The sequence below is a fragment of the Vicia villosa genome, linkage group LG4 (assembly GCF_029867415.1).
Source record: "Vicia villosa cultivar HV-30 ecotype Madison, WI linkage group LG4, Vvil1.0, whole genome shotgun sequence".
Lineage (NCBI taxonomy): Eukaryota > Viridiplantae > Streptophyta > Magnoliopsida > Fabales > Fabaceae > Vicia > Vicia villosa.
Window position 1 is genome coordinate 60,366,845 of NC_081183.1, and position 10,518 is coordinate 60,377,362.

At 36.3% G+C, this 10,518-nt stretch overlaps 1 protein-coding gene across 3 annotated transcripts; it reads right to left on the bottom strand.

The window, feature by feature from the left end:
- Nucleotides 1-5,175: 5,175 nt before the first annotated feature.
- Nucleotides 5,176-8,045, bottom strand: LOC131599196 (uncharacterized). 3 transcript variants are annotated; one of them, XM_058871645.1, is made up of 3 exons: nucleotides 7,897-8,045; nucleotides 5,983-7,279; nucleotides 5,235-5,878 (listed from the first exon to the last, which is right to left on the bottom strand). In XM_058871645.1, exons 2-3 carry the CDS (start codon nucleotides 7,228-7,230, stop codon nucleotides 5,855-5,857), a joined length of 1,272 nt encoding a protein of 423 aa, XP_058727628.1. In that variant the 5' UTR covers nucleotides 7,231-7,279; nucleotides 7,897-8,045; the 3' UTR covers nucleotides 5,235-5,854. The 3 variants fall into 3 exon arrangements, with proteins under 3 accessions (XP_058727627.1, XP_058727626.1, XP_058727628.1); XM_058871644.1 differs by lacking the exon at nucleotides 7,897-8,045 and adding an exon at nucleotides 7,534-7,888 and having other exon boundaries at nucleotides 5,176-7,279; XM_058871643.1 differs by having other exon boundaries at nucleotides 5,179-7,279.
- Nucleotides 8,046-10,518: the final 2,473 nt, after the last annotated feature.

A 10,518-nucleotide genomic window follows, 5' to 3' on the forward strand; every position in this document is an offset into this window, starting at 1 on the left:
ATATATATATATATATATATATATATATATATATATATATATATATATATATATATATATATATATATATATATATATATATATATATATATATATATATATATATATATATATATATATATATATATATCTTATTTACAATTATTAGGAGCAAAAATAATTGAAATTTAGGCCCACAAAATGACATAACTTAAACAACCAAAATCAGTCCTCTCATCGGAGATGCTACAAGCCAAAGTGCTATAGGATAACAATTCTATAAGATGTCATATAAAGAGGTGCAACACAACTTTTCAGGTCATTCAGTAATTGATGTAGGAAGGCTGGCCACGCGTATTGAAGAAGAAATCGCGTGACGGAAAGTATTTTAATATTTAAGAATTTTCTTATTTTAATATTTCAGCAATTTATTTTTTATTATTTGTTTTATTAAATTTCTGTTTTGGATTAAAAGCTCATAAGGCCCATTAGGATTTATTTTATTTCCTGTATTTAAAGACCTTTGGCATGGCCATAAGGATTATCTTTCATTATAATAGAATCCAAAGTTTTCTTTATTCTTGGTGGACTCCAGAGCTTATCTATAGGTTTGCGCTTGCAACCCTGTTTTCATTCAAGGTTTAGCGCTTGCTATTCCTTTAGGGCTTCCGACTGCGTTAGTTGGCATCAGAGCATGTTTTCTCATGTTCTTTTCGTAACTTGACAACTATGGCGGATCAACCGGTGACCAAAGAAGATCTTCAAGGAATTACCACGACTTTTACCGCGGCTCTAATTGCTTTGATTGAACAAATGGCGAATTTAGCAAATCAGGCGAACAACGCCAACAATAATGGGAATCGGCGAAGAGACAAGAGAGAGGAACCAATTAGTGTTCTATGGGGTGGAAACTGTGTCGATGATTCGAGTTCTGATGAAGAAGAACCTTACGATGAAGAGGATAATCGTGGAAATCTACAAAACAATCATGACTATCGAGTGAAGGCTGATATTCCATTGTTCTACAGAACGATGAGAGTGGAGGAGTTTCTTGATTGGCAGATCGATGTCGACAGGTTCTTCGACGTTATGGGTGTCCCTGAGAACAAGCAAGTCAAGATGGTTGCAATCAGGCTTAAGAGTACTGCAGTTGTCTGGTGGGATAAACTTGTTGTTCAAAGGCAGAGGCAAAGAAAGGGGCCAGTCAGAACTTGACGAAGAATGAAACAATTGATGCTGGAGCGGTTTTTACCGGAAGATTATGAACATATTCTTTATAAGATGTACATTGAGTGTGTTCAGGGAAAGAGAAACGTGACTGAATACACAGCTAAGTTCCTTAGGTTTTCTGAGCGAAATGAATTGGGAGAATCAGAGAATCAGAAAGTGGCTCGATACACCAGTGGCCTAAAGGGGTCCTTATAGGAGAAGATGGGTTTACAGACTGTATGGACTGTAGCTGAAGCATCCAGTTTAGCTTTGAAGGCAGAATTGATGGAGAAATCTCCTCGAAATTTCTCGTCTATTAGAAGGTACTCACCCCAAAGTAACTTTGATTCAGCAGGTGATAAGGAAAAGAATGCAACATCCCGGGATTCCAACCTTGGGAATAAGGGGGCTAGCAGTTCTAGCGCTGTGCAGCAGGGAAAAACACCAATTCATAGGCAAAATAATCCATATGCTAGACCCTCGATAGACACATGTTATCATTGTAACAGGAGAGGCCACAAATCGAATGTTTGTCCAACAAGGAGAGTCGCTGTTGTTGTGGAAGAGAGGGAGGAAGATGAGGAAAGAGAAGATCTTACAGTTGAGAACGATGAATATGCCGATGTTGAATTTGCAGAAGAAGAATCTGATGAGAGGGTAAATTTTGTGTTGCAGAGAATGTTACTAGCATCCAAAGATGAAGGACAACGCAAGAATTTGTTTAAAACAGATTATTCTATCAAGAATAAATTATGTAATCTGATTGTGGATAATGGCAGCACAGAGAATCTGGTGTCGCAGAAATTGGTAGAATATTTAAAGTTGTCCACATAACCCCATGAGAAGCCGTACACTCTCGGTTGGGTAAGCAAGGGCTCCCAAGTTCGAGTAACACTAGCCTGCAAAGTTCTTATCTCCATCGGAAAATATTATAAAGAAGAGGTACTATGTGATGTTCTTGATATGGATGTATGTCATATTTTACTCGGTAGACCTTGGCAGTTTGATAATGATATCACTTATCGAGGACGAGATAATGTGATGATGTTAACATGGGGCACACATAAAATTGCCATGGCTTCTGTTTTAGACTTTGATAAGAATCCAGGAGGAAAAAAGTCTAGTTTCTTGGTGATGACGAAGAGTGAAAAGGAGCTTGAGGAGGCTGTAAAAGAAACTGAATGTTTATGTCCAGTGGTGATCAAAGGGTTGATGAATGCTGTAAAGAAGGAAACAACGATTCTAGAAGAAGTACAAGAGATCCTTGAGGATTCCAAGGAGTTGACTACAGAGGAATTACCAGATAATTTGCCTCCCATGCGAGATATTCAACATCAAATTGACCTCATCCCGGGGTCTAGCTTGCCAAACCTTCCTCACTATCGCATGAGCCCCAAGGAGAATGAGATTTTAAGGGAGCAGATTGAGGATTTGTTGAAGAAAGGATTTATTCGTGAGAGCATGAGTCCATGTGCAGTACCAGTCCTTTTAGTCCCTAAGAAAGGAAATCAGTGGAGGATGTGTGTTGACAGTCGAGCCATTAATAAGATAACTATCAAGTATCGATTCCCAATTCCCCGTTTGGAAGACATGCTTGACGAGTTGGCCAGTTCTAAGGTATTCTCGAAGATAGATTTGCGCAGTGGCTATCATCAGATCAGAATCAGACCTGGCGATGAATGGAAAACCGCTTTCAAGAGCAAAGAGGGATTGTATGAGTGGTTGGTGATGCCTTTTGGTTTGTCAAACGCCCCTAGCACCTTCATGTGGTTGATGAATCAAGTTCTGCGCCCGTTTACCGGTTCTTTTGTAGTAGTTTATTTTGATGATATTATGATTTATAGTAAGACCAAGACAGAGCATTTGCAGCATGTAAGGCAAGTGTTACAAGTCTTACAGGAGAACCATTTGTACATTAATCTGAAAAAAATGTACATTCAGCGCCAATAAGTTACTTTTTCTAGGCTTTGTTGTTGGAGAAGAAGGGATTCAGGTTGATGAAGATAAGGTGAGTGCTATAAGGGAGTGGATTGCACCTAAATCCATGACTGAGGTTCGTAGCTTTCATGGTCTGGCCACCTTCTATAGGCGATTTATCAAAGATTTCAATACTATCACTGCACCTATTATTGAATGTTTGAAGAAAGGGAAGTTCAATTGGGGGTTTGAGCAAGAGCAGAGTTTTGCACTAATTAAGGAGAAGCTATGTACCGCACCAGTATTAGCACTTCCCAATTTTGACAAGTTGTTCCAAATTGAATGTGATGCTAGTGGTGTGGGAATAAGAGCTGTGTTATCTCAGGAGAAGAAACCTGTAGCCTTTTTCAACGAGAAATTAAGCGATGCCCGCCAGAAATGGAGTACTTATGATCAGGAATTATATGCTGTCTTTAGAGCCCTACGTAAGTGGGAACATTATTTGGTTCAAAGGGAGTTCATTCTATTCACTGACAATCAAGATTTAAAGTTTCTCCATAGCCAGAAAGTGATATACAAGATGCATGCTCGATGGGTGAGTTTTCTGCAAAAATTTCCTTTTATTATTCAACATAAGTCAGGGGCTCTTAACAAGGTAGCAGATGCATTAAGTAGGAGGGCTTCTTTGCTAATTACCTTAGCGCAGGAGATAATAGGTTTTAAGTGCCTGAAAGAGCTGTATGAAAGTGATGTTGAGTTCAAGGAGTTATGGGCCAAGTGTAGTGGGAAACATCCTTGTGCAGATTTTCATATTCGAGATGGCTATTTTTTAAAGGGGATCGACTATGCATTCCTTGCTCCTCTTTAAGAGAGAAGCTGATTCGAGACCTGCATGGTGATGGTCTTAGCGGTCATCTTGGTAGAGACAAGACCATTGCTAGCCTGGAGGAGAGATATTATTGGCCACACTTGAGGAGGGACGCTAGTACTATAGTCGGGAGGTGTTATACTTGTCAGGTTACTAAGGGTCAGTCTCAAAATACTGGTCTTTATATGCCTTTACCTATTCCTGATGATATTTGGCAAGGCTTAGCCAATGATTTTGTGTTGGGTTTGCCTCGTACACAGAGAGGTGTAGATTCTGTGTTTGTTGTAGTAGACAGATTATCCAAGATGACCCACTTCATTGCTTGTAAGAAGACTGCTGATGCGTCCAACATAGCCAAACTGTTTTTAGGGAGGTTGTGCGTCTTCACGGGGTTCCTAAGTCAATTACTTCAGACAGGGACACCAAATTTCTTAGTCATTTTTGGATTACTTTTTGAAGATTGTTTGGAACTGCGCTGAACCGGAGTTCTACAACTCATCCTCAAACAGATGGACAAACTGAGGTAATCAACAGAACTTTGGGAAATATGATTCGGAGTGTTTGTGGTGATAAGCCGAAACAGTGAGATTTAGTTTTGCCTCAGGTCGAATTTGCCTACAATAGCGCTGTGCATTCAGCTACAGGGAAATCACCATTCTCCTTGGTCTATACCTCTGTTCCTAAGCATGTAGTTGATTTGGTTAAGTTGCCTAAGGCGCCTGGAGTTAGTGCGGCGACTGAGAATATGGCCGAGGAAATGGTGACTGTTAAAGAAGCCGTCAAGGCTAAGTTAGAGGCTATTGGGCAGAAGAATAAAGCAGTTGCTGACAAACGCAGAAGAGTCAAAGTTTTCAATGTAGGAGACGATGTGATGGTGTTTCTGCGCAAAGAGAGGTTCCCGGTTGGTACTTACAGCAAACTGCAGCCATGCAAATATGGCATGTTCAAAGTGATCCGAAAGATCAATGATAATGCTGATGTGGTAGCTCTCCCAGATGCCATGAATATATCTAATACCTTTAATGTTGCTGACATTCATGAGTATCAACCAGATCAGGCTCTTTATCAAGAAGAGAACTCGGGGTCGAGTTCTTCAGAGGTGGAAGAGACTGATGTAGGAAGGCTGGCCGCGCGTATTGAAGAAGAAATCACGCGACGGAAAGTATTTTAATATTTAAGAATTTTCTTATTTTAATATTTCAGCAATTTCTTTTTTATTATTTGTTTTATTAAATTTCTGTTTTGGATTAAAAGCCCATAAGGCCCATTAGGATTTCTTTTGTTTCCTGTATTTAAAGATCTTTGGCATGGCCATAAGGATTATCTTTCATTATAATAGAATCCAAAGTTTTCTTTATTCCTGGTGAACTCCAGAGCTTATCTATAGGTTTGCGCTTGCTATTCCTTTAGGGCTTCCGACTGCGTGACTAATCTTGCCATGAACTCAAATGACATTTGACATGTAGATCGTTGTTCGGATAATTTATATGCTTGACAAAATTATGCTGAAGAAGAAATTTGAGTAACTGTTCTGTCACAATCTAATACTTTTGTTGAGAATTAGCTAAAGAAGCAATGAAACTAGGTTGAGAAATCCCATAAACATTTCTCTAAGTACACAGAAAAATCCTGGAGTTGAAGGCACTCAATTATTTGAGTCCATTTCAAACAAGGAAAACATGAAACTTTATTAATTTATAACTACAAGACATTCAAATTGCCTACATAGAGAGCCTAATGTAAAACATGTCTGTATGGAAATGTATACATTTTTCAATTATAAAATTCAAATCACAACATAAATCTGTGGGTAGAGAAAGCATATGATGCAGTGCACTGAGTTGATCGGTCGCCTGAGGTGGTCATTAAGCAGTTATTTGATCAAATCCAAAAGTGCACCATTGCCTGTTCATATAATTAGTTAATCATTAGTTCCTTGTATTTTCTATAAAAAAATCATGCATGTGATCAATGGGAATTTATGTTCTGTTTCTCAACCACCACATTACCTCTTGGAGAAAACCGAAAGCCACAGCATCATCCACAGGGGTGTTATTTTTGGTTTTCAAGCTTCTCATCTCTGACTGTATTAGTTTCAGTTCACTTTTTATTTCCCTCAAAAGCCGCAACTGCTCTTCATTATCCCCTAATTCAAATCCAGAGGTAACCTCCTGATACCTTCTACTGGTTTTCTGCCTCTGAAGCCTTGCAATTTTTTGATGAATTTCAGCTTGAGAATTACAATCCACACCCATCCTTTCTTTCTGCTGGCCAACAATTGTCACTGTGCCCTTTTGCTTGTCTGCATCATGTTTAAAAGGCGATTCAATCATTCCCTCAGAAACAGATTTTGGTTTAGTTAGTATAATATCTGCCAAAGAATTCCATTTCTCATGCCTTCTTCTGACCTCATGCTTTACTGTGGCTTCTGGGACTTGAAATAAATCGTGCGCATTAGTCGAACAAGGACGACTGGTGAGTGTTTTACTGTCGTGTGCAAGTTGACAACGATTTACTACTTCAGTAGAATTGGCAGAGTTCATTCTATGTGTTTGGCCACACTCACAGACTTTTGACAGTGTTGAACATGACCTCCCTCCTCTACTTTTCAAGTTTTCTCCTATGTTATTACAATCTGAAATCAGTCCCGCTTGTGCATGCAGCATTTTTATCTTGTTCCAGTATGAATTAATAGTTCCACTTGCGCACACCAAGCTAGGTTCCTGGTCAGTTGAAACAGGCGCTGGACTTTCAGTTTTGTGAGCATTACTCTCACTGAGGGTCACGGTCTTTTTAATCGGAGTTGAGGGAAATGACTTTAGCCTTCTCATAACCTTAATGCTACTTTGGTCACTTGTATTTGGGTGCACGTACTGAAACTCACTTGCATTGAGATCACATCCTAAGCTCACAAGTTTGTTTTTGTAAGCCTGCAATTGAAACTTGAGAGATGCAGTTTCCATCTCCTTGTCATACATAAGTTGTTCGTAAGCTTCAAAGGTTGCTTCGGCGTGGTCTATCATCTCTTCTGTCATTCTCTTGAACTGACTCGCCTCCATCTCCACCATAGCCTTCTCTCCCTGTAGACGCAGTATCATATCCATTGCTTCTATGGCTGCTGTGGCTGATGCTTCCCTTTCTTCATCCAACTCAGCATACAACTTCTGCAGAAGTTGCCCTTGAGAACCAAGTGTCTCTGTCGCGCCTAACACCGTTACTTCACTTCTAGTTCGACCTATCAATGTTGTTTGTGCCATGCTGCTTTGCCTTGTTATTGAATTAAATAATCACCAATCAGTCTTCAAGCTGCAAAACAAAGTTTAATGAGTAAAGACCATAAAAATCAATCTCAATATATGAAGTTAATATAGCAAACGAAACCAAGAAGTTAACTACTAATGAGGTGTTTGGAAAGCCAGTTTTGAAGAACCCATCATACTACTAAGTAGTAGTCCTGGACCGAGTCAAGGCCCAATCCAGGTGCGAATAAGATCATTGAAAAACAAGCTACGGACTGCCTTAATGGCACAGTATAGCAAGCCAATTGAATGCATCAATACCACGTGAGATCGAGATCAAACGATGATCTGGAAATGACGCTGGATCCTACTCAACCATTTCAACAGAACTAACTAACTTGACCGTTTAAGTGTATGGGAGACAACCTGGAGTCCTCTGCTGCACTATCTAGATCCACGGCGGATCTGGATACATTCACGTCAAAATGAATAGAACTAAAATAAATCTTTGGAAAAAAAACTCTAAATCTCACGTTCAAATTAGAACTCATACTCAGGAGACTCAGATATCCAAATCAGTTTGCTCGTACAAAAAAGTGAAATCAAAACATGCACTAACTACTCTGTCGATTAGCTGTGAAAATTATATATGAAAATAAAGTGAAATCCAGTAATGTTACGTACCTTCCGAAACGAGTGCAAAATTGTGAATAAGAATAAGACGACCATGAAAATATCGCTGTTTCTGCGTCAAAATGAAATGGGGAATCCGCACGCGGTTTGCGCTCCAAAACATTAAATTACTACTAAGATATTATACTTTTAAGATTTTTTTTCTTTCTATATATACTCCTTCCGCTTTAATGATAAATTAAAACCAGTAAGAAACGTGTGCGAGGATTCATATTCAATAGCTGTTTTCTGTTGGATAATATTAATACAATTATAATTAAATATTCACCTAATTTCAATTATATACTAATAATATATATCCACCACCACAGGTGGGCCACTAATCCGGCTCGTGCGGAGAGGCATGCGCACTGGCCAAGCAAGATTGTTCCGCCTGGGAATCGAACTCGGTATTCCCCGAGTACGTCCTTGGACGGGGCTCCTTGCCAATGGAGCTCAACCACTTGGTTACCATTTTTAAAACTTTAAATATATAAAACAACAACAAAAAAAATAGTTAAAAGACAGACGTTAAAATGATCCATTAATAGTTGGTATCTCATAGATATGTTCACGTCATCGATAGTTAACTCTAAAAATTTATTAAACCTATTTTACATATTTACCCATTTTTTCAAACATACCATGTATGACAGTTTTCCGTCAAAGTTCAGTTTTAAAACTTTCTTAAAATTGTAATATAGCTTTTTATATTTTATATAAACCAAGTATTTTGACAAAAAAAAATTATTAAACCTATTTTAAATGTACTTTGGTAGGCAGTGTTAATGAATTAGAAGTAGAATCGTCTTAAGTTTTTAGAGGTCCTGTGTTATTTATTCATAATTTAACTATGGCAAAACAAATAGAGGCCCTATTTAATCATAATTTAACTTAACAAATATTTTACGAGATCCTATTTAATTATAATTTAACCTAGATAATTTTGAGACCCTGTACGATAGTCTTTCTTACAGCCTTAAAGACGACCCTAATTAAAAATATGGAAAGTTGTGTGACCTCTCATTCTTCAAGCAAAGTCAAATCAAGGTGATAATGTTTTCCACTTAAAATGACATTATCAATGGCTGCTCAATTAACCAAAATGATTTAGAGAGTGATATTTAATATAAATAAAAATTTTAAACTTTATTAGTCCAACTAATAATGGAACTATATATATTATGCAAAAGTAATATTTCAAACATGTAATAAATATTACTTCCAAACAGTACCGTATAACATAGAAGACACAGGAGAAATGCTAAGATAGCATATGTTAAATTAGAAACTAAGTTTAAATTTGAGTCTAACATGGCTCCATTATATCACTACACAAAGTGATTCAGATAACAGACAAATCAAACCAAACTCACATGCAAAATTGTGAGGGATTTATATTAAACTATAGAATTGAATATTCTCTCTTCCTTAGAAACAAAATTTACTCTCAAATAAACTCCCCTTCAAAACATGGTTTAGAGTGTTAATATTTTTGATTGAAGTGACTAGAAGATTGAGACACTATTTAACATAATGTCATTTTTAGATCATACATTCATGTAGTTGTTCACGTGTTTAAAACAGTAGCATATGTTTTAAACTCATGTATTGTTTCTATAAAATAACATGATCTAAAATTGTCACTTACATAAGTTATAAATGAGTAAGTTTATAGATATATTTTACTATCAAATCATCATCACTCAAACTTGAAGTGAAATACTAAGATTTGTATAAAAAAATATTTGTCTTATGTTACACAACATATTTGTGTTACCGCCAAAGTTACGACTAATATATTTCATCGAATGTCAAAATAAAATTACAAAATGATAACTAACATAAATGTTTCCAGTAGGAAACAACATCATATCAAAGATAATACATAAACAACATTACCAACTTATTCAAATTGTGTATAGAAATTAAGATTATGTATAAAAATAAAGATTACTCACAACTGAGCTAATACATAAACAACATTATCAACTAACTAAAATTGATTCATATTAAGTATTTAAAAAAAATCAATTTTTTTAAAATTATATATCTATTAATCAAAAGAAGAGGTAGAATAAGAAATTAAACAATATATATATATATATATATATATATATATATATATATATATATATATATATATATATATATATATATATATATATATATATATATATATATATATATATATATATATTGATTATCTCCTAATCAACCAACTAAATCAATTTCAAGAACTTCTTTAAGCCCTTAACTCAAGTAAGTTCAAAATGATTATCTCACATCAAAGACATAAACTTTAGTTTTCAACAACAAAAAAAAAACTCTTCAAACCCTTAAAAACCATACCTTTATCTTTGTATCTCTTGTAAAGTTTAGTTAACTGGGTATAACTGAGATTCGTAAATCCCATGTAAACCCAATAAAAAATTACGTAAATTAGCTAAACCCCGTAAAAATTAAATAAGAAAGATTGAATTTTGATTCTAAAAACATGAAGAAAATAGAAATAGAGAAAGTGGGGTTGAACCATTTTGAAGCGATGTTAATTATAAGAAGAACTTTCCCTTTGTATAAGTTGAGGTTCACATTTTTCCCCTTAGCATCCTGAGGCAACCATGAAAAGCAAAA